Source organism: Oryctolagus cuniculus, chromosome 8 (assembly GCF_051225735.1).
Source record: "Oryctolagus cuniculus isolate XC-2025 breed Fujian yellow rabbit chromosome 8, ASM5122573v1, whole genome shotgun sequence".
NCBI lineage: Eukaryota > Metazoa > Chordata > Mammalia > Lagomorpha > Leporidae > Oryctolagus > Oryctolagus cuniculus.
In genome coordinates, this window is record NC_142874.1 from 124,652,473 (window position 1) to 124,676,535 (window position 24,063).

Below are 24,063 nucleotides of genomic sequence, written 5' to 3' on the forward strand. Positions count from 1 at the left end.
ATTTCCATAGCTCTGTTATAAAGTCTGGGAAAAGTAATACAACAATTGAAAATTTTATGGGTATCGTATGAAGTAAGGTATAATGTGCCATGAGAAAAATGAGGGAAAGATACAGGGGCCTACATGGAGAGGGGCTCAGGGAAGATATAACTAAGGAAGTAACATGGAGGTGAGCACCAAAGGAGGAGTTCAAGGATGTTTTAGGGAGAGCACCATATGGCCAGTGGTCCTGAGAAAAGACATAGTTTGATGCGCTAATGAAATCACAAGTAGATCTGTACAGTTAACAATGGCAGTAGCATATGCTGAGGCTGCACAGATGAGCAGGGTCCTGGTTGTAGAGAACCCGACAAGTATCTCAAGGATTTTGCACTTTTTTTTTTGAAGTTTTGTGGAGTCATTGAAAGCTCTGAATATGTACCTGAAACTGACATGATTGATTTGTTACAAAATGTCACAATTTCTTAAAATAGAGCTTGGGTTATAGAAGTGGCAACAGAAATGGAGGCAAATGGATTTCTCTGGTATTAAGATGCAGAGGTAAAAACTTTATATTTGTTGTGTATGGGGAAGGAAAGAGAGAAATGAAGAGTGAGTCCTCAATTTTTCGTTTGGATGACTCTGGAGATGTTTTTTTTGTTGAGACTGAGATATATTAGAAGAGGAGAAGTTTGAGAAGGGGGATGTCAATGCCAATTTTTTTATTACTGTTCTATTTGTAGTATGCATGAGAAATCGAGAAGAACATACCAGTAATGTTGTGGAAATAGATCGAAGACTCAAGATTTGTTCATGTATCCTTTGTTTACTTCTAACACAGCAGGTAGGATCGGGGAAGCACGAGTAGACTGGCCCAATAATTCAATCTTATTGGTCCTTTGAAGTTAAAAAGATTATTTAATGCATCTTCCTGTAGAGTTAGTTTAGCAACTTGAACATGTGCCTGGGGTTCTCCTTAGGAAAAGTTTCTTTATTGTCAGGAATCTTTTCCTATATGATTTCTCTCTCTATCCTCCTCCATTGTAGTCAGGAATCCCCAATAACATGAGGAGCTTTTTATGCCTTAGGATGTGAATAGCTGTGGGGGATTATGAATAGGGGTTACACTGGGACAGAGATCTTGTGTTAGAGGGAACTATGGATGATTATCCCATGACACAGGAGTATATTATTTCAAAATATTAAAATGTAATACTATAACAAAATATTATAGGTGGTATGATTATAGATGCATTTAGTAGTACATATAACAGGGTATACAATGGGGTAGGGAAAGAAGATAGCACCTGAGGTGAACATGAAAGATATTTAGGGATTTACCCTGTGAGATTACAAGGAATTCTAAGTAAAAGGAGCAAGAGGAGCAGACACAAGGACTGGAAGTAGCTTGAATCCTTAGTTATTAGAATGTTTTTTCATTATAAAGATGTGTTTATTTGAAAGGCAGGGGAGAGAGAGGGAGAGAGAGAGAGAAAGGAAGGGAGAGAGAGAGGGAATTTTTTTTTAAACAGTCTAATAGTTTAGTCTCTCTTTTTATGTATGAGAATGGTATCATAGAGAAAAAGGGTGTAGGTGGGAGAGGGAGAAATGCATGTGCGTGTTACAGTGAAATTTTAGAGCTGTGGGAGTGAAGAGACCTTCTTTGTCCCCTGAAGTTTTGATACATTGGAATGTCTTCTGTACTGTCAGTTTATTATAGGCATGAGGCATCATACAAATCGAAAGTGAGTGCTCAATAACCCAAGGAGACTTAGAAGCTCATATGCTCTCTTCACGTGGACAGGGAAGTGGGAGTGTAGGCAATTTCAGAGGAAGAGTAAATGATTTTTCAGAGACTTGCATGAATGGGCCCGAAGAACAGATAATACCTGGGACAAAGTCCATCTGGGCTCTGGGTGTTGTATCACCTCCAGTTCATCTTCCCTGTTTTGATGAGATTATAGGGAGGGGTTCAGGACATTTGGTCTCCTTCTGGAAAAACTTCCCTTCGTCACGTGAGGGAAATTCTGATAAAGCTACTCTCTGCTTCAGGAAAGACAGAGGGGCAGGAGACAGGGGAGCAGTAGGGCAGAGAGAACTTGGTTCTGAGTTGGTTTCTTCAGCTCAAGGACTCAGCACGTCAAAGTGCCATTCTTTGGAATTTCATTTTCCAAGCCATAACAGTGGTCTAATTTTCTTAGATGTCTCACTATGACTTTTTAGCAAATTGCTTTTAGATATATTTTGGGTACTAACAAAACTGCCGTAGGGGTAGTGGGTAGTGGGCCTTGGCGCAGTGGTTAAGACATCCCTTGGGATCCTCATATTGGAGTGCCTGGATTTGATCCCCCATATATATTTTTAATCATTATTCTATTGTAGGATATTTAATCTGTTCCTAATTTTTATCAGTTTCAATATCCTTATGATTATCATTCTTATACATGGTCTTTATTTCTGATTATTTCCTTAGGATAAATACCTAGAAGCAGGAACAAGCATTTGGCTGAGTGGCTTGATTCTTACTGGAGTGCCTGGTTTGAGTCCCGGCTCTTCTACTTTTGACATTTCCTGCTGATGAGCATCCTGGGAGGTAGCAATGGTGGCTCAAGTACTTGAGTTCTTGCTTCCCATAAGGGAGACTTAGATTGGATTTCAAGCTGTGGCTTTGGTGTGGCCTGCTCTGGTTTTTGCCAGCATTTGGTAAGTGATCCAGCAGATTTTCATCTCTCTCTCTCTCTCTCTCTCTCTCTCTGTGTGTGTGTGTGTGTGTGTATGTGTGTCTTTGCCTTTCAAATAAAATTAAAATAAATAGGGGGCAGGCATTTAGCACAGTGCCTTAAGTCACTGCCTGGGACATTATTAGATTGCTAGCTTTGAGTCCAGGTTACTCTCCTGAGAGGCAGTGGATGATGGCTCAAGTACTTGAGTACCTGTTACCCTGTGGGAGACCTAAATGGGTCCAGGCTTCTGGCTTCATACTGGCCTGATCCTGGTTGTTGTGGCTATTTTGGAAGTGAACAAGTGAATGGAAAATACCTCTTTGTGTCTCTTTCTCTCTCTCTCTCTCCACATGTCTCTCTGCCTTTCAAAATAAAATGAAAATAAGTAATTACAAAATAAACTGCATGGAGGTGTGAGGAACTGTTTTCAGTGGCACTGTGGGCTCTGCTGGACCACAACAGATGCTTTTCAAAGCCTTTTTTAAATTCTACTCTTGATTCAATATGGACTTTTCTTATAGAGACTCTGGACTATGTTTAAAATAAAGATTTTTGAGTTTGGGCCTGCCTTGTAGCACAGAGAGTTGAGCTGCCACCTGTGGTGCCATCCAAGTCAGAGTAAGTCTCAACTGCTCTGCTTCTGATCCAGCTTCCTTGCTGCTAATGTGCCTGTGGAGGGAGTGGAAAGATAGCCCAAGTTTGTGGACCCTTGTCACCCACGGATACTTGGGTGAGGTTCCCAGCTCTTGGCTCCTGGCTTTGACTTGGTCTAGCCACAGCCATGGAGGCCATTTTGGGAAGAGAACCAGTGGATGGAGGATGTCTGTTTATGCCTCTCCCCCTCGGAAGAGAATCTTCTGTCTGCTGGGTTATTCCCAAATGGACGCAACAGCCAGGTTTGGGTCAGGCTAAAGCCAGGAGCCAGGAACTCCATCCAGGTCCCCCACATGGGTGACAGGGTCCCAAGCACTTAGGCCATTATCTGCTGCCTTCCAAGGTATGATAGCAGGGATCTGGATCAGATATACAGTAGCCAGGACTCAAACCAGTGCTCTGATATGGGATGCTGGAGTCACAGAGAGCCTCTTAACCTGCTGTGCCACAATGCTAGCCATGGGATGCTTTTTCTTCTAATAACAGAAAGCTCAACCCAATTTTGCTAAATTTGAGTAGAAAATATACTGTGTCTGGTCGATAAATAGACCAGATAAGGCTTGAGACACAGTGCAACCAGGACTGCCGTTGTGTATTGTATTGATATTTCTTGGTTCTCAATTTCTCAGTGTTGTTCTTTTTTTCCCAAGCAAACCACATCCTTGTAATTCCAAGATGGCTCTAGCAACTCCTGGAGCTAAAAGTTTTCAGACTGAAGTCTCTTTCAGAAGCTTATTTTCCAGAAATCCTGTCAAACACTTCGTTATGCTTCCTTTTCTCTGGTTTATTTGTTTATTTCTGCATGACTGGGAATGAGCACAGGACACAGAGTGATTAGCCCATGGCTAGGATTAGGAGTAGGGTGCCACCCAAATCACATGTGTGTGAAAGGGAGGCTTTGTATCACAAAGACAATCTGGTGTTCACTTTTGTGACAAGCTAGAAGGTAGATCAAGAGCAGCAGGTGCCAGCTACGTCTACTGGTTTAAAATCAGTATTAAGAAGCTATAATTCCTTTCATTTCTTCATTTGTAACCATTTATTGTATGCATACTAGGTTCTTGGTGTTCTTTAGCACAAATAGTATGTGTCCCAGCTCTCAGGCAGCTGGCAGATAGTCCTTCCTACTGCCTGTACAGTACTTCCTACTGTGTGAAGAGAGGACAGGAGTACTTGTGTGTTGTAGGTAGAGAAAGAACATGTAGGGGTTATGTTTGTGCCTTGCTAAGGCTGGAATTTATCATAAAGATAGTGGGGAGTGAGTGAAAAGCTTTAGAGGACAGATGAGGGCTGAAGGAGTGGTTATTTGATCAGTAGGTACAAGACCTAAGGTGAGAGGACCAGTTATTAGTTACATGGAGGGCATGCTTAACCAAGGCAGGGTATAGAAAGGGGGTGGTGGTGCTCAGGAGGGGAATGAGTCACTATTAAATGGTGAATTTTTTATATTTTTTTTGTATTTATTATTTTTATTATCACATTATTTTAAAAGTTTTAGTTTTTAACAGATTCAATATGGTTCATAGATAAAATTCGAAGGACATAATGTTATTCCCTTCCTTCCTCCCTCCCTCCTCCTTTTTCCCTCCCTCTCTCTCACCTCTTTTCTTCTGTCTTTTTTTAGTTTTTGAGATAACATATTTTAGATTTACATTATAGTAAAAAGGCTTATTGAACTTTGGCAGACCTGGGGAGCTGAGCTTTGACTTACTTGGTTACCTTGGGCCAATGACTTTCTCAGTTCAATTTGGTCCTCTAAAATGTGACTGCTCCAAGTGTCCATCCAATGTATACATGTCCCTATCACTTCCTTTTAGGGTCATGACTAGGTAGTGAATAAAAACTGTCTCAGAGCCATTCTTTAATTCCACATTTTAGCTGGTTTTGCTTTAGTTCACCTGTTTCTTTATTTTCTCAAGAATTGTGTATTCAAGACTTTGTGTCCTACATATATTTAATCAAATTCCAGAGCAAGAAAACATTTTGAAGCTATACAATTTAAAATTATTAGGCACCAACTTTCTAAAAATATCTGTCATTCACTGGCCACCAGGAATCTCACTGGGCACTCTTTTCCCAGTGTCTAACCAACAGGCTCTCTTCTCCTCCCTAGTCTCAAATTCCTGTTACTTTCTGTTGTAGTTATTTTTTCAGATGTTCAACTGATTAAGTACAGTTTGTGTGTCATGGTTTCATTCCTTGCACTCAAAAGAGATCATAAGCTATGTTTTCTGAGCACAGTACAGCCCCGAGAGGAAGTATGGTTGCAGTTTATAAAATAACGATGCTTTTCAGGTTGCTAGAGTTCTTAATATCAATGTTGTTTTGATGATAAAACTAACACATTTAATAGCTTCCAAATGGATAAAATCCAGAATGTTTAATAAGCACCATATTATCTGTCTTCTGACTTCCTTTTCATCTTTATTTCCCAGTTTGTAATTTTTCTGTGCACTTCCTTGAAAAACCTGAAAGATTTCTAGATTTTTCTTTCTTTCTTCTCCTTCCTTCTTCCTTCCTCCTTCCTTCCTTCCATTCTTTCTTCCCTTCTTTCTTTTTCTCTCCCTTCCCTTCTTCCCTCCCCTCCCCTCCCCTCTCTTTCCCTTCCCTTCCCTTTCCCTCCCTCCCTTCCTTCCTTTCTTTTTTCTTTCTTTAGAGATTTATTTATTTGAAAGAGTTACAGAAAGAGGGAGGGAGAGACAAGAGAGAGCAATCTGTGGCTCCCCCTCTTCATGGGGGAACGACACTAAACCTTGCCTAGGCTTCATATCCGAGTCACGGCCCCATTATGTCGCTCCCCCTCTTCGTGGAGGAACGACACAGGACCCTGCGCTGTTCTTTTGTCTGCTCGGCCCTCCCCGGGTTTGCTGCTGGTTCTTCCCGGGTTGGCTACCGTCCCTTCCACCTCCATGGAAGGGCGGTTCCCCCTGCCACTTTCCCCACTTCTGCGGGGGAGCGGCACACCACCGGCCGGCTCTCTCGGGGGCTGCACAGGTGTTCCTTCAGATGTTCCTGGTGCATGTTGTCTCTCTCCTCCTTTATAGTCCTTCCACCAATCCCAACTCTGCTACCCACACACCGAGTACGCTGCTCTCCTCCAATCAGGAGTAGGTCCTACAGTTTATTGGTTGAACTGGAGGCAGCTGTGTAGAAGCTGTTTCCTCCTCTCCCAGCGCCATATTGTGGGAGAGCAGATGCATAGAATAAGTCTTAATTCCAGTAACTTAGTCTAGTCCGAGTTGCTCCCAGTTGCTCCCCACACAATCTTCTACCTAGTTCACTCTCCAGGTCTCCCACGTGGGTGACAGAAGCCTAAAAATTGGGCCATCTTTTGCTGTTTTCCCCAGGCCATTTATCAGGGAGCTGGATCAGAAGTGGAGCAGTCAGTACATGAACTGGTGTCCATATGGGATGACTGCATTTTGGGTGGCAGCTTTACTCTCTATGCCATAATGCTGGCCCTGAACCTAAACAATTTCTTTTTCTTTTTAAAGATTTATTTTCTGTTTATTTGAATGGTAGAGTTAGAGAGAGAGGTAGAGACAGAAGGAGAAAAAGAGAGAGATCTTCCATCTACTGGTCACTTCCCAAATGACTACAATGGCTGGGTCTGTGCCAGGCTGAATCCAGGAGCTTCATCCAGGTCATCCCTGTGGGTATAGCAGCACAAGGACTTGGTCCATCTTCTGCTGCTTTCCCAGGTACATTAGCAAGGAGCTGGATTGGAAGTGGAACAGCAGGGACTTGAACCAGCACCCACATGGGATGCTGATAATATAGGCAGTTGCCTTCATCCATTATGCCACAACAGTGGCCCCACCTGAACAATTTCTAACTTAGGGATTTCAGTATGTTATCTCCTAAGATCTCCATATTTTCTGGTCATTTGACTCAAATCTCAGTTCCTTAGGAACATTGGTTTAAATTTGTGGGAAATCTGAAACTAATACTATTACTATTTTGCTTCATAACACCAATTGGAATATGCTATAAGGCATTTTTTCCTATGTTATTATTTGAGATTATTTAAAATTTGGTTTTGCTTATAGATTAATTTTCATAAAGGCAGAGGCTGTGTCATTTATTTTTTTATTTTTTTGACAGGCAGAGTGGACAGTGAGAGAGAGAGACAGAGAGAAAGATCTTCCTTTGCCGTTGGTTCACCCTCCAATGGCCGCCACAGCTGGTGCGCTGTGGCCGGCGCACCGCGCTGATCCGATGGCAGGAGCCAGGTGCTTATCCTGGTATCCCATGGGGTGCAGGGCCCAAGCACTTGGGCCATCCTCCACTTCACTCCCGGGCCACAGCAGAGAGCTGGCCTGGAAGAGGGGCAACCGGGACAGAATCCAGCGCCCTGACCGGGACTAGAACCCGGTGTGCCAGCGCTGCTAGGTGGAGGATTAGCCTAGTGAGCCGCGGCGCTGGCCGAGGCTGTGTCATTTAATTCACAATAGTGTCTCAAGAGATTTTTATGGTTCTTAGAGCATATGTATCAAAATAAATGTTTAACAAATGAAAAACTAATAAAATAGTTTGTGGATAAAACAGGAAACACTAAAAGTGGTACCTAATTTTTCATTTGGTGTTGGAAGGAAGAGAGTGAAATCTAATTGGTTTCCACTTGTCTGGCAGATGGTATTGACAAACAGTCATCTTCCCATAGGTTTGCTTTTTATTGTAGATGATTGCAGAACATTTAAAAATGTGTGAAAGCACATAGAATGAACATCACCTTTACTCCTTCTTAGAGATAATCACTGTTAAAATAATGTGATTTATAGTCTAAGAGATGTTCTCTCTCTCTCTGTTGCAAATGTACCATTATGTATCTTTGTGAACATTTTCCTCGTTTGATTAAACATTTTCCCATATAACTTCTTTAAAAGATGTGTATTGGAGTGGGTGGTTAGCCTAAGCAGTGAAGATGTTTGCACCCTGCTTTGAAGTGCCTGGGTCTGAACCCTAGTTCTAGACCTTAAATCCAGCTTCTCGTCAATGCAAATATTGGGAGACAGTGGAGATGGCTCAAGTGGTTTGGTTTCTGCCACCCAGGTAAGAGATCCAGATTGAGTTTCTGGCTCCTGGCTTCTATCCTGGCATACTTTCATACCTGGCACACTAGCACATTGAAGGTCTGTATCACTTTCTTTCCTCCTTTCCCTTTCAGATAACAGCAACAACAACAACACAACAACAACAACAAAGTATACACACAACCATGGTTTCATATGAATATAAAAATATAACCAACTCCATGTTACTGGAATTTTAGATTGTTTTCAGTGTATCTTAATTATGAAAAAAAATAAAATGATACTCTTACAGTAAAAATGTTTGCCAACATCCTTGCTTTTAAATCTAAGAGCTGATACACATAGTGATTATATGTTTTGGAGAAAGAGTGGGTGGATTTGAAGGCTCTTTTGCCACATATTAATTATGAAGATTGGAGCATGTTGAATAGCTTTTCTGACTCAGTTTTCTTAACATTAAAATGATTATAATATTCTTCTATAATAGCACCTGTCTTAAGAGTAAGAACTTAGTAACTGTTAGCTCTTTTGTGGTTTGTTCTTTATTTTTTTACTTTTTACATTTATATAAAAGGAACCAATTTCATGAATTTCATATATAGTTTTAAGAAATAATGATACTTCTCACCCTCTCCTCCCCTTCTCCTTTGCTTATTTTTCTATTTTCTTTTTGCAATGACATACTTTCAACTTTATTTATAATCACAAGCTTAATACACCACTAAATACAGATTGCAACAAGTAGCAAGTAGAAAAACCACTGTTCCTCAAGAGTGTAGACAACTACAAACAATAGTAAATTATGCTTCGTGAAATAAATCAGTCTCAAAAACACATAGATCATGTTTTTCGTGATTTGTGGTAACTAATATAAAGAATGCAAAAATGTAATGTATATGAAAAATTGACATTTTGAGATTTGATTTATTATTAAGATGATTCTCAGAGATGAAACTTTTATATTTCTAATGTTGTTACATACATTGTTAAATTGCCTTTAAGTCTTCAGAAATGTTGAAAAATTTGGAAGAATATGTAAAATTAACACTATTTCAAATGATCACTATCAATTGTTGAATGGCTACAAATGGTACATAATAGTTTTTTGGATATGACTAGAATATTTTTCGTGTTTATTGTCAAATTTTGTTCCAAAAATGATGTGTTTCTATGGCATATTTAAAATGTTTTCTCTGAGGCAACTCCTTGTAGAATAAGAGCACTAATCTTTTCACTGGTATATAGAAAGTGTTTCCATTATTTGGTTTTGATTTTGTGTTATTGCTTTGTACAGAATTTTAACTACTCATGGTATCAATCTATCAGGATACCTTCACACTGAATTCTTTAATACTTGTAAAATTAGAGAGTATGATCTTAAACAGTACATGGGATTTCTTTTTTCTCAAATGCTTGATAATTTAAGCAAGATTAACCATTATATTCCATGGTATTGAAATCTACTTTATCATATACTAAGTTTCTGTGTTATATTGTGTTTCTGGGTTAATACACTATCATGATTATTCTAGTCTATTGTCTATTTAATGTTGCTTATAATCATTCTATCCCAAACATGATGTTTATTATTCAGTGTTTTTTTTATTAATATAACAAGGTTGTGAATCTTTATAGGAACCAGAAATTCTATTTCTGTTGATGAGAGCTAAGTTATTATTTAAAAAAGGATTATAAGTTAAATATCGTTCTCTTAATTTGAATGTCAAGCATTCCTTTTACACAGTAAATCAGTTGCTGTCAAAAAGATTTATTAAAGAAAAACCAACAAAATGAAAACAGACCCCTTAAAGAAGTGTTTCAGAGAAGAATGAGGATCTAAGTTCTTGAATTGCTAGCCAAGAGCATTCTTAAGAAGAGTGCAATATTCAGTGTTTAAGACCTGTAAAAAGAAGGACAAATATTCAGGACACAAATTTTAACAGAAGGAAAATTAGATTGATTAATATATTGGTACACAATATTTGTATGTGTGTTTAGGTATGCACTTGTAAAATAGCACTTCACTTTAATTTGTATAATTAATAAGCCAAGAACATCATATTTCTTTTACATCTTATATACAGATACTGAATAGTCTTAGTTCTTATGTGAGGATTGCAAACATATTTGCCAGCAGAAAAGAATCATTGGTGAGATATTGATAACAATATTTAAAATAGGCATGTTATAAGATCTTTTAATACTATAGTATTTTCTAGATATATCTTCATGTCACTAGTTCTCACTAAAATTACATATTGAAGGTCAACTAAAATGATATACATCATTAAATTTAGCCAGAAGTAAGCTTTTTCACAACTGACTCTCTATAACCCGAACACTAGGGTGTAACATTTTACATATAGTTAGGTAACTGTTGGATAACCTAGATTTTGTGATACTAGGGAAATTTTCTTACTATTGTTGTTTTAAGTTTCCATATGTATATTCTGCTGAATGACCTCTATTCTTAAGCATCTGCATTTCCCAGGTTTGCTACTTGCCTTACATGCTCACATTCTTCCAGTTTTTTTTTTTTTTTTAAGATTTTTTTTGCTTGCAGGAAAAACTTCTTAGTTATTAAGACTAGCTGTCCAGGCTGTTACTCAAATCTAAGTGGCATCCCTTTTGTTCTCTCAAATCATGAATTCGTCTGGGTCTTCTTTCAGTAGTTTAAAGATTCCTGTTTCAGTTGTAGAGGTGTCTTCCTGGTGGTTTGGGGTGTCTTCTACAGGGGTAGCGTCAGACAGTGATTCAGAGATGCTGGTTACAGATTCTGATCCGCTATCTTCAGGGAGATCTCCTGTAGTGTTGATAGCCGATTCATCTATGAAGTTCATAGCAGCTGTTGCAGGGACAACAAAGTCGTATCTGGATTCAACGGCAGTGAGCAAAACGGAATGGGTTTCAAGTTTATTTACAACATCACTCTCCACCCAAATGTTGACCTCCTCAGTAGAGTCTTTGTCGGCTAATGGAGTCTCTTCTGGATTATCTTTGTCTTTTTCAGGAGGAGTAGAGAGCTCAAACACGGTGATGAACTTTTCCTCATCAGAGTCAGTAAATTTAGTTACAGCACTGGGGTCATCCTCTGAAATAACTAGGTCAATTTCAGTTATGTTCTCCTCTTCAAGGTCAGTTACGTCTGGAATAGTGGTGAAGTTTTTCTCAGTAGAAGGAGGGATTTCATCCTCAGGTATAATGGAGTCAGCGACAGCGTCATCAGCAGGGATATTGGATTTGATCGAGGAGTTAGTATCATTTACATCAGCTTCACCTGTTTCAGCTGAGAAAGCAGGGGTGTCAGCAACGCTGGTGCTGCTTTCTTCTGGTGTACCAGAGACTTCAGAAGTTACTGTGATTTCTTCATCCTCTGTTTCAATAGTCGCCAAGAGGATGTCTTCTTTTGTTATGTCAGTGGAAAAATCTATTAAAGAAACAGTAGCAACTGGTGATGAAATGCTCCCATGTTTCATTGAAATGAAATTTTCAGTAATAGACTCATTGGCTCTGGAGTCTGTAGTGCCAGACTGACTGGTAACTTCTTTCTCCAGATGAGTCGTTGGCTTAATAATATGGGTTTCCACATCCTCCTCTGATTTGAGTCTTTCCTTTGTAGGGGTAAGCTTATTACCTGTAGTTGTTGAAAAATCAGTTTCTAGGAGGAAGTCATTTACTGAAGTAATGTGGTCTCCTTCTGAAGTGATTGTTTTTTCTGATCTTGTAACAGTGCTGTCAGCCCCAAAGAAAATGGTTGCTTCATTTGGTGCTTTACCGCTTTCTGTTGGAGGATGAGAATAAATTTTAGGCAAACCATCTTCAGCCATGAGGTGACGTGGTGCTATGCACTCTCACAGGTGTTTCTGTTGGTCTTAGTGGCATCCCTAGGCGAGGGAGTGGTTGTCATTACAGTGATTGAAGCACTGGTCATCATGGTGATTGTTGCATCAACAGCAGTGGTGATGGCACTGGCTGCATAGCAGGAGATGTTTTCATTGCTATGATTGATATTAGATGAAAAGACAATAGAGTCCTCCCTGATTATGAGATCAAAATTTACACCAAACATTGCAAATGTAGGAAACTCAGGATTTACCATGTTTATGTTTACAAGGGTCATGCCATCTGATAGGGAGTTAGTGTCTGTTGAAAAAGAAATTGCAGAGTTTGCTTGATACTTCGTGGGTCTATTGTCCACAGAAGAAATTCTGAATTCCATGATATTATCAGCATCAGTTTAAAGTTGCTGTCTTCCAAGTAAGTAAAAATGTCTTTTTGAGGTGAACTGTCTTCCCTTGCAATTTATGGTATTGAAGTGTCTAAGGAGGTTTTCATGGAGATGCTGGCAGTGAATGTAGCTGGAGGAAGACAATAAGTAAGAGAGACTTCAGTCCTCTTCTTTGGGAAGGGAAGCCTCATGCTTTCAGTAGGAATAACAGAAAATAAGTTAATGACCTGTTAGAGTCTTTGTTTTCTTCTTCATTGTAATTTTTACTCTTTCTTGAGTTAACGGTGAGTGTGCCAAGTTTTATAGATTCAATTTTTTGAGGAATATTTTTCTGCAGTTTTATTTCAACTCCTAAAGCAATTTATGGCTGTGAGTTAGTATCAAAACTGACCCAGAATTAAGAAGCAGAGGTGACAAATTAACTTTAAAAATTAGATTCTCAATTTCAGAGAGAGTATTTCTTAAAATGATGTTAAATTATATCAGAAATCATCATTGTGTTATAAACTTTTAGGTTAGGTGAAATGAGAATTAATGCTTTAGAATCACTCTTTCCCTTGTATTAACAGAACTAGTATTTGAGATTCAAGCACAACCAAATCCAAGGCCAGCATTACTAACTAGAGTTGTGGTTTTCAGGTCATGGACATATACATATTATCATTAGATATGGATCCAATGTCAAAATTTACAGCTTCTTCTGTTAGCTAATTAGCTTGACATAGATATATTAATATTCTCTGTATAAAGATCAGTATGGATTTTAAGATAGATATTTTTCATTTTAATGACATAGACAACTTCTCTAGAAATGTTTTTCCATCAGCGAGATGTCCCTTTGAGGGTCCAGTGTCTGTTGATATAGGAAATGCTGTCAGAATCAGAGATAGTAAAGGAAGAATCATGTTAGTAATAGGCAAAGTTATTGTTCCAAACAGAAATACTGCCATTTCTCAGGTAATAAAGGAAGTCGCAAGGTAAGGTCATTCTCTGAGTTGGATAAGTTGAAGTTTTTTTCTTTTACAATAATTTTTTTAATCATCTAGTATTTGTGAAGCTTAACTCAAGATAAGGCATACAGTAAACAAAAGATTTGGTGCCCTTTTAGGAGGAACTACTTTGTATACAAATGAAAGATGAATTGGTCATGAGTTATATAACTGCTGGGAGGGGGCTGGTGCTGTGGCATAGTAGGCTAAGGCTCTGCTTGTGGCTCTGACGTCCCATATGGTCACCGGTTTGTGTCCTGGCTGCTCCTTTTCCAATCCAGCTCTCTGGCTGTGGCTTCAGAAAGCAGTAGAAGATGGACCAAGTGATTGGGTCCCTGTACCTGCATGGGAGACCTGGAGGAAGCTTCTAGCTCCTGGCTTTGGCTTGGTACAGCTCTGGCCATTGCAGCCATTTGGGGAGAGAACCAGTAGATGGAATACATCTCTCTCTGACTCTCCTTCTCTCTCTCTCTGTAACTCTGCCTCTTAAATAAATAAATAAATAAAATCTTTAAAAAAATAATGGCTGGAAGTTATCTTGTAAGATCTGGTATCTGCTATGTTGAATAAAATTAGAATAAGGAGCAATATATTCAGTTTCATGAGCATTTAATCTCTGGGTGGCTATGTCAGATGAAATGTCATCTTCATTTTACTAATTTGTCAAATAGTCTTTAATTTCAGGGATGACTTTTGTATTCACATCAACTTGATTTCCATCGGTCTAGCAGTGAGATGAAATAACATTGATTGTAGCCTAATTTTTATTTTTAAATTATATTTATTTATTTGAAATGCAAAGACACAGAAAGAAGGAGAAACAGAGACAGAGAGAAGGGGAGAGAGGCAGAAAGATGAAAGAGGGGTCATTTCTTCTGTCTGCTGGTACACTCCTCAAATGCCTGTAACAATTAGGGCCAGATGGCACCCCATCCAGGTCTTCACTGTGGGTGGCGGGAACCTAACTAGTAGGACCATCATTTGATGCCTTCCCAGGTACATTATTATCAGGAAGCTGGATCAGAAACAGTAGCAGGGACTTGACCCAACACTTTGATACCTATGTATACATATATCTATATCTATCTACCTATCTATCTATCTATTCCACCTCAATTTATTCTTTTATAAGGGGAATATCATTACAATTACCTGTGTTTTTAAAATGGTTGACCTTAAAAAAAAGAAGCATGGAGTGAAACTCCTGATGAGAATGCTAGAGTTTAAGCTGTCTGATGTTGAAACTGGAGTCACATGCTCCAGGAAATACAGCTTATACTTCTCTGGCCCATTTATCACTGACATGAAAAATACTATCTGACCTAAAGACAGGGAATCAGGTTCTGTGGACAAGCTTTATTTGAAAGTAGTTTCTTTCACTGGAATATCACACTAAAGGGAACGTTTTATCTTTTCTCAGCATAATATTAAAATTGCTCCTATTGACATGCCTTTTAGAATATGCATCTTACTTTGGCAGCTGTAGCAAAAGCTTTCATCCCTAGCAATTGTCCTTTACTTGCTCTAAACGTTGACATATTTGGTTCAGTGATTATGCCTTCTTTTTAGTAGAGATGTCTTCAAGTCGATGTGGAAAAGCTTCTTTTTAAAAATTTTTATTGAAGTGAAAATGTTAAATCTGCTAATAAAAAGTGGATATTTCTCAATAAGGCCCAGGGAAGTTATTTGGCACATGTATGATTTTCAGGGATACTTGACTGGGAAGAGTCATTAGGCACAGGCTTTGAAAATGCTGATGTCATAATGGTGCCCATCATTGAGACTTTTTTGGTATGCAGAATGTCTTCAGATTCACTGGAAGAAATGTCACATGTAATTTAAAAAGAATCAACTTTAAGGAAGTGGTATCTTCTATAGACAGAAGAATTTCTCTTTTATAAAGAGCCTGTATATCTTCTGATTCTATAAATTTATTAGAAATAATAGTTATTTTCCTTAGTTGAGGTGACTATAATCATTATGAAGTCACTTAGTAAATTTATTTCAAAAACATAATTTATAAAATAATTTCCATATTCAGAAACACTAAATAAGTGAGAAGAGTGATCCCACTTGGAGAGTTGCTTAGGTCAATACCCACACTTTTGTCTTCTACTCCTCCTTTAATTGTGATGTTGGGTGCATGATTAAGGAAAATATAACCAAAGGACATGCTGTCCTGTGAAGTTGTTATTTGTTTGTTTTCAGGAATGTGGATTTAGAGGCGAGTCGGTCATGGGCCTCATATTCACTTTGCTGCTCATAGGTTCCTTAGGGATATCCTTTGGAGTAACTATTTTTAGCTGTAACTGAAGACTATCAGTCACAAGAAAGTTGTTTCTTTCAAACTTCTTGTTAGATTGTGGTCCAATAGAAATTTCGTGAAACCTAAATAATATTTTTTTCTATCTCAACAATGGATTCATGAGTGACATTTGTGCTTTCCAAAGCTTGGAATTCAACATTTGTGTCTCTAAGCTCAGCCACATCAAATTTCAACTGAGTATTTTCTTCTACCAGGGAAATAATCTTGGTGTAATATGATGATTTTCCATTAGTAGAAATGATAGTAATCACTTCTGTGATGTAAGTACAAGTTCCTAGCCATGGAATTGTTTTCATGAGGAACAGATTTAGATGGGAAGGAATACTTGGATGTAGGAAAACTTCAATGAACTGCCCCTCAACACCAATCCACGTTGATAGTTTGATCATCAACAATTTTTCTGATTCTGTTACTGAAAGGTCGGTCTCTTTCCCTAGTGCCAAATCAAAATCACTAGGACAGGTTTGAAGGTAAAAGAAAAAGATAGTTGAATCAATTGATAGATGAGGGGAAAGTGGAATAGCACTCTCAAGAGCTAGCACCCTTGTTCAAGGAAGTTGGGCTACTGAGTCAGGGGAATTGATTGTGGGTCTGATAATAGAGCATCCTTGGAAGGTGTGCTTGATGGCTTTATCCTGAGGATAGAATAGCATGATGGTCTGCAAATCTAAGCAGCTACAAAAAGTTATTTGGGATCTGAAAGAGGCAAAGTATTGTATGGATTCCAGTGTTTCATCAGTCAGGAGGAATCCCACTCAGCCTAGAGCCCATGCTTACTGTGCCCTTTGTTATTACTCTCCCTTTACATTCTGTTACAATAAATTCAACATCCAGACATGTGGGCTGGGAGGGCCAGATTGCTTTGAAACTTCAGCTGGCTCTCTCCAGGCCACTTGCTGGAATTCACAAGGAAGTGTTATTTCTCGGTTTGAATAGAAACTCTAGTTAGTCCCGGATCAATTGTCATCAGAATATGCAAGGAAGAAGAAAAATGTATTTGGATTATCTACACAGTGAGATTTTTATTCATAAGACAAAACTTCAGGTCAGCATCTGGTACAGGGTTCATTTTCTTCTAGATAGGTGCATCATTTCACACTATTATATTAAAATTGTGATGTGATGCACTCCAAATTCAGTGGCTATATCTTTCCACTCAGAAGCTTTAGCTATTTTCCTCATGTAGAAGAAACTGGGTTCACTATATTTGTTAGGAAAAAAATGGTGATTATTTTTGAAGCCTCTGAATTTTTACCTCTAAAAGTATCAGTGTAAAAAATGTCCCTGATGACAGCAGCAGATGTCTTAGGTTTGACCCCTACAATATCATTGGAAGAGGCAGTGCAGTCAGCTCAGCTTGGGCAACAGAGTATACCAACAGGAGAGCCTATGGAGACATTTGACTTTTAGTGTTTCATCCTTTTGAACTGTCACCTTCATTGAAGTAAGTTGAATCTGCTGGTGCAGGCTCTAGTGCTGTTGATGATAACATATTTGGGTGATATAGGTTATCCTCTCTTAAAAGTCTGGAAGATGTGGTTTCTTTTTAGGGAACATTATCAGTAAGATGAGAGTTCTGGGTAGTAGTTCCAGACATGTGGGTCTTAGCTATATTAAATTCTCTGATGGAAGGCTGGAATAGAAAGCATTATTTTTATCCCTAGTATAAATAGCAGAAGCAAACATCTTTCTCAAAAGAGAAAAGGAACTGATAGCTGTATTGATTGTACCTTCTGTTGTTTCCACCATATAAGCAATGCATCACTGGAAGCTGAGCTAAAGGAAAATGACCAAACCTTGAATCAGATGCTGCAGCTGCCCCTGTTTCATCATCAGCAAAATCAGATATACTAGATGTGGTAGTGGCTGCTCTCCTAAATGTCTTGTAAATGGTAGGTGATCTATTTATCCTGAACAGGTCATAGCTATTTTTGAAAACATGAAAGTAGTATCAGTTGTGAATGTTCTGCTTTCCACTATGCATTTTGTGTCTGGAGAAACAGAGCATTACTTTCAGTGAGAATGATGGTGTTTTCTTCACCATTTGTGATGCTTTTCTCCTATTGATGTCTTATAAGAAAAACCAGAAGGCAGTTTTTCACTGTGTCAGCTGGAAAGTGAGTATTGATATTGGCATTACTTTTTTTAGAGTAATATACGTGCTTCTTTATTAATCTACATCTTTCTTCGTATGAGGAGTCATCTGGCTGCAGAACTTTTGGAGAAACTCCCGGGTACTTAAACTGGAACCTGTAAACCTGAGGTGGGCTCAGCACCACAGTATTGCGAACACCATTCTTGTTGTCTAACAAACTGATGTCTTCCAACAACCATGATTCTGCGGGCCAGAGATTTGGCTGGGAAGCTCTTCCAGATTTGTGTAAGTCCTACTTGGCATCCTCCAGGGCAGCTGCTACACATACAGTTCCAGAATGGCCTCCTCACTCACATGTCTGGTACCTCAGTGCTCCCTGGCACCAATCTCTACATGGCGTGGACTTCTCATGGTCCGGTGGTGTCAGGGCAGTTACACTGCTAAGATGGCAGCTAGCATCTAAAGGCATGTTTTCCAAGAGATAGGAGTAGAAACTGAGAGTATAAGATATGGATATTTTTCTTTTATTAAAATTTTATTTGAGGCATAGAAATTTCATGTATTTCATTTATAGAGACTCAGGAACATAGTGATGCTAACCACCCCACCCTCCCTCCCGCCCACACTCCCACCTTTGTTCTTCCCTCTCTTATTCCATTCCCATTCTTAATTTTTACAAAGATCTATTTTTAGTTACTTTTTTTCTCTAAAGGTTTATTGATTTATTTGAAAGGCACAGTTACAGAGAGGTAGAGGCAGAGAGAGAGAGATGGTCTTCCATCTACTGGTTTACTCCCCAGATGGCTGCAATGGCCAGAGCTGAGCCAATCCTAAGCCAGGAGCCAGGAGCTTCTTCCAGGTCTCCCACATGGGTACAGAGGCTCAAGGACTTGGGCCATCTTCTACTGCTTTCCCAGGCTACAACAGTGAGCTGGATCAGAAGTGGAGCAGCCAAGACTCGAACCGGTGCCCAAATCTTTAGGCCTGAATAAATTACCTTTAAAGGTACTCACCATATCTCTCCCCCCCAACCCTCCAGGGGGTATTGGTAGTAAGCAAAATGATAACTTGGTCAGATGGAATAATTGTTTCCTAGAGTGAAATGTTAAAATCAATATTTTTTTCCTTTTGTGTGTAGAATATTTTCCCATAGTAGAACCTGGAACAAGTTCAGGATATTGGGAGTACCCATGAGTGCTGTTGTAGTTTATATGATCCAGTTGGGGTGTTCGTACGGGTCCTCTGGTGTTCATCAGTAGACCTGGATGCTCCATGCAGAGTTAATGTGGGATCAGCTGAAAATATTCTTCTACGTTGGGATGTGCTGGAGATTTGAAAGAAGTAACATAAAATGTAACAGTGAAAGGATCATCTTTGAGTGTACTTGTACCTTCAGAAAATGAGTGTCCTGCTTCAGGAATATAGCATTCTTTATTCATTCATTGCTGGGGAGAGCACCGGGCTCAGCTGCTGAAGGAAGGATAATTTTCCCCATGGGTGAGACAAGAACAATTTTATTTTATTGTGACTGAATTCAAGTTTAGTCTCTGGGTCTTCTTGACCAGAAAGATGAACTGTGTCCTGAATCTTGTAAATGCTATTTTTAAAATGTTTTTTAATTTATTAATCTATTTTTTTGACAGGTAGAGTGGACAGTGAGAGAGAGAGACAGAGAGAAAGGTCTTCCTTTTGCCGTTGGTTCACCCTCCAATGGCCGCCGCGGCCGGCGTGCTATGGCCAGCGCATCGCGCTGATCCAAAGCCAGGAGCCAGGTGCTTCTCCTGGTCTCCCATGTGGGTGCAGGGCCCAAGCACTTGGGCCATCTTCCACTGCACTCCCGGGCCATAGCAGAGAACTGGACTGGAAGAGGAGCAACTGGGACAGAATCTGGCGCCCTGACCGGGACTAGAACCCAGTGTGCCAGCGCCACAGGCGGAGGATTAGCCTATTGAGCCGCGACGCCGGCCATAAACACTATTCTGATATTCTTCTATAGGTGTATAGGCTTTATCATAGATCTTTGAGATCTGGAATATTACAAATTGCTTTGCCTTAAGTATATGGCAGAACAGGAATATAATTAAAATCATCAGTGTTTTTGCTTTTGAATTTTTTTTGTTGTTGCGGAGGAAATGCTAGGTGAGCATTAAATGTAATTCTGCCAATATTCTTTATCTCTGTGAAATCAACTCTAATAGAATTGTCTTTCCCTGGAAGGTTAGGCTCATTGCCCACAGCTTTGCTGTTTTTGTCCATGTAAACAAGATTATTGAAAACTGTGTATTGTCTTCAGGTTTAGTATGTAAAACAGAAATGGATAATCTTTTTCTGGAATGTCTGTGGCATCAAGTGTGCTGGATTGTCCTCTGCTGTAAGAGCTGTGCTATTGGTGAAGGATAGACTGGCCCTGCTTCCTCCTCGTGATCAGTGGTACTAGCTCCAAGGGGATTGTTTGCATTTGATGTGGCAATGGCACTGTCAGCTACCTAGATAGTAAACTCATCCTTGGTATTTTGGTTGTATGTGTCAAGTATTGCAAACTCTGAGGTGTTATGGTCTGTTTGAAAATGAGGAAAAGCAGCAGAAGTAGACTCATACTTGTAGGTGGTCATGCATATGGGTACTGAGATATTATTTCCTCCCTCACCCCGAAAGTTATCCTGTTCTATATTATTTGAGATATGGCTGCAAAGTTAGAAATTGTGGACCTGACAACAATACTATCCTGCATAGTGTGAGAGAAAGGTAAAACATTGCTTGTTGGAACCTTTGCCTGAGTAGGATTGTCTGCTGTACTCTTGTCATAGCAAATGTAGCCCATGTCTGGTTAGCTGAAGGATTACTTGGTGAATCATCCCCAAGTGGAGAAAAGTTAATAAAACAAGCTTGGAGGATCTCTGAGTATATTCTCTCTGAAAGAGATCCAGAGAGCCTTGTTACTCCATTAATATGCCCAGAGTAGTGTCTGAATCTTCTGTAGATGCGGAATTTCAGAGAGATCACAGTGGACTTGCTAAATGTCTACTGAAGACAAAAGTGAATTGGCAGATAAATGTTGGTTTCTTTGTGTATCTCCTGAATTATACTATGCGAGAAGTATAACATTTTTGTGAGGTTCCCTTTATAGACGTTTTGCTAAATAATGGAAATTACTACATTGCAATAAATTATTCAATCAGAGCCACATTGTGAATATTTCTGCTTTCTTCTTTATCTGTTAGCTGTTAATTAAATTAAATTACACAACACTGATGGAAAAAGAGTAGGTGGTAGGTTAGGGTTAAATCCTTTTTTTAAAAAAATATTTATTTACTTGAAAGTCAGAGTTACACAGAGAGAGCAGGAGAGTCTCCTCCAGGTCTCCCATGTGGGTACAGGGGCCCAAGGACCTGGGCCATCCTCCACCACTTTCCCAGGCCACAGCAGAGATCTGGATTGGAAGTGGAGCAGCCGGGTCTTGAACTGGTGCCCAAATGGCATGCCGGCACCACAGGTCAGGGCTTTAACCTGCTGTGCCACTGTGCTGGCCCCAATTTTTAGTTCTGAAAGGATACTGAATTCTAGATAGAGGATTTTGGATTTTTCTGGAAAGTAAGCCACAAAATTTAAGATGGTCACAGTCAAGATTAGGAACTTGATCTTGTATTATTGTTTATTCCCTGCCAGTAAGGTGCAAATTGTAATAATAATTTTTAGAATATTAGAAATAGTTTGTTTTACTATCATTGATATTAACTAAAATACCAATTTAACAAGAAAAATACAGTGTCTAAGTATTTCTAGTACATTGTTACAAATTATATTACATGGATGAAGTGCTCTGTTTGCTAGGGCTGAAGGCAGTTAATCAATTAAAATAGAAAGAATTTTGGCTGTTTTCTACAGTTTAGCAGTACCATGGAATAAACAATATAGCAAGTACAGTTTGGACAAACTGCTATGCGAATTTCATCATATAAATTCTTATTTTCATGTTAATAATTATTATACAATTTGTTACATTTTGAGAGATAATTTAGACAAAAATCAACTTAATGCACATATATTCTTTCAGAGTTTTAAAATTCCATCCAAGTAGATCCTCTACCAAAATAGTTAGATGAAAAGAATAAGTTCTAGTGTTCTACAGTGTCGTGAGATCCTCTATGTATGTTTTGTGAGTAATAAAGGAGAGAAGTTCAATAAATTAGTGAGTGATAGAGAGATGGAAATGTTAATAACCTTGATTTTATTAGTACACATAATATACATATATTGAAACAGAAAACTGTACCTCAGAAAAATATACCATTATGATGTGTTAATTAACAATTTAAAATGCTTAGGAAATTTAAAGTACCTACCCTGGTTTGATCATCATGCATTGTGTATATGTATTGAAGTATTACACTACATATATATCCCACAAAATTGTATAACAAAAATAATTGAAATTAGGGGTGTGAAGAAAGAATGACTTCAAACATTCTGATTTATTCAAGCATTTACCTTGTAAACATGTTTTTCTGTTTGGCTGACTTCTAGGTTAGACTTTTGATGAAACCTGCTTCTTCCAGCAATGTGTGAAGATGAAATCCATGCTGTGAGGCATAAATCTAAGACCGACAGACTCTCATTTCTACTCCTTTAATACAGTGGGGAAGAGAAAAAGTTTCACATCTAAAGGATTGCTTTTGAGTCAATCTCAAACATTTACTATTTGTTGGATTCTTCACTTAGTGAAGGGTTAAGCTTGTGATTATGAAATAAACTGAAAGTACATCACTGTAAAATTTAAAAGAAAAAATAAGACACGAAGGAGGAAGGCAGGTGGGAGCATGGGCTGGAGGGAGGGTAGGGTAGAAGTATCACTATGCTCCTAAATCTGAATATATAAAAATACATAAAATTTGTTCACCTTATATAAGTAAAAAAAATAAGAAAGATGCATCTTTTTTTCTACTAAAAATAGAGAGGAAAGGAGAGGGAGTGTCCTTTTTTGTGCATGTATCTTAGCTTATCTTCAAACTGGGCAAGGCTCATATTTTAAATCATGTAAACCCTAAAAATTAAATCTGTGGTTTCTTATCTTTTTCCTATTTTCCTTTTTATAAAGTAAAAATTTTTCTTCCTCTAATTCCATAGCAGAATTTTAATTCACTGTAATAGAAGCTTTTATACATTGCAATTTATTATTTATTTGGTAATTCACCCTAACAGGATACAGTTTTCTTAAGGACAATATTATGTTTGGTTGTTTGAAAAATATTTTAAAATATATGAGAAAAATTTTAAAAATTATATGGCCTTGGTTAATCTTTTTATTCTTTTCAACAAGATTTAGGTAGATACCATGCTAGACTTTCAAGTATTTAGTGCCCTCAGTAAACTTAATAGTGGCTCATATAACCAGTACTCAGTTACTTAAACTAATTATCTATTTACATGGAATCAACCCAGATATGTCTTCTAGTATCAAGTCTGTGGATTCTGGTTTCTGTGATTGGTCCTCTGGTTTACTAGCTGGTACTTATTAACGTTAAGCCCCTATCCTCCCAAAGAAACTGGGAGATAGAGGCAATACCTACCCTGATGATTACATTTCAAAAGGATGGCTCCCAGGTGCCCCCTCCTTTTTATAATTTATTTATTTGTTTCCAAAGAGTTACAGAGAGGAAAGAGGGGGAGAGAGTGGGAGAGGGAGAGAGAGAGGTCCATATTCCATCTTCTGGTTCACTCCCCAGATAGCCACTATGGCCAGGGCTGAGCCAGGCTGAAGCCAGGAGCCAGGAGCTTTATCCAGGTCTCCCACATTGGTGGCAGAGGCTCAAGCACTTGGGCCATCCTCTGCTGCTTTCCCCAGGCCATTAGCAGGGAGCTGGATGGGAAGTGGAGCAGCTGGAATGTGAACCAGTGCCCATATGGGTGCAGACATTGCAGGTGGCAGCTTTACACACTAAGCCATGTCACAACACCAGCCCCTGGCTCCCAGATCCTTAAGAAAGACACTGATGGGTTATAAAGCTGACAAAAGACTTGTACAAAGATTTACATCTC

General features: G+C 38.8%; 1 protein-coding gene and 1 long non-coding RNA gene across 2 annotated transcripts; one reads left to right on the forward strand and one right to left on the reverse strand.

The window, feature by feature from the left end:
• Positions 1–2,058: 2,058 nt before the first annotated feature.
• Positions 2,059–23,284, forward strand: LOC127483198 (uncharacterized). The gene is made up of 3 exons (XR_016212586.1): positions 2,059–2,682; positions 17,687–18,312; positions 22,552–23,284. It is a non-coding gene; the product is annotated as an uncharacterized LOC127483198 (long non-coding RNA).
• Positions 9,620–12,216, reverse strand: CABS1 (calcium binding protein, spermatid associated 1). The gene has a single exon (XM_089303241.1). It carries the CDS (start codon positions 12,214–12,216, stop codon positions 11,026–11,028), a length of 1,191 nt encoding a protein of 396 aa, XP_089159367.1. The 3' UTR covers positions 9,620–11,025.
• Positions 23,285–24,063: the final 779 nt, after the last annotated feature.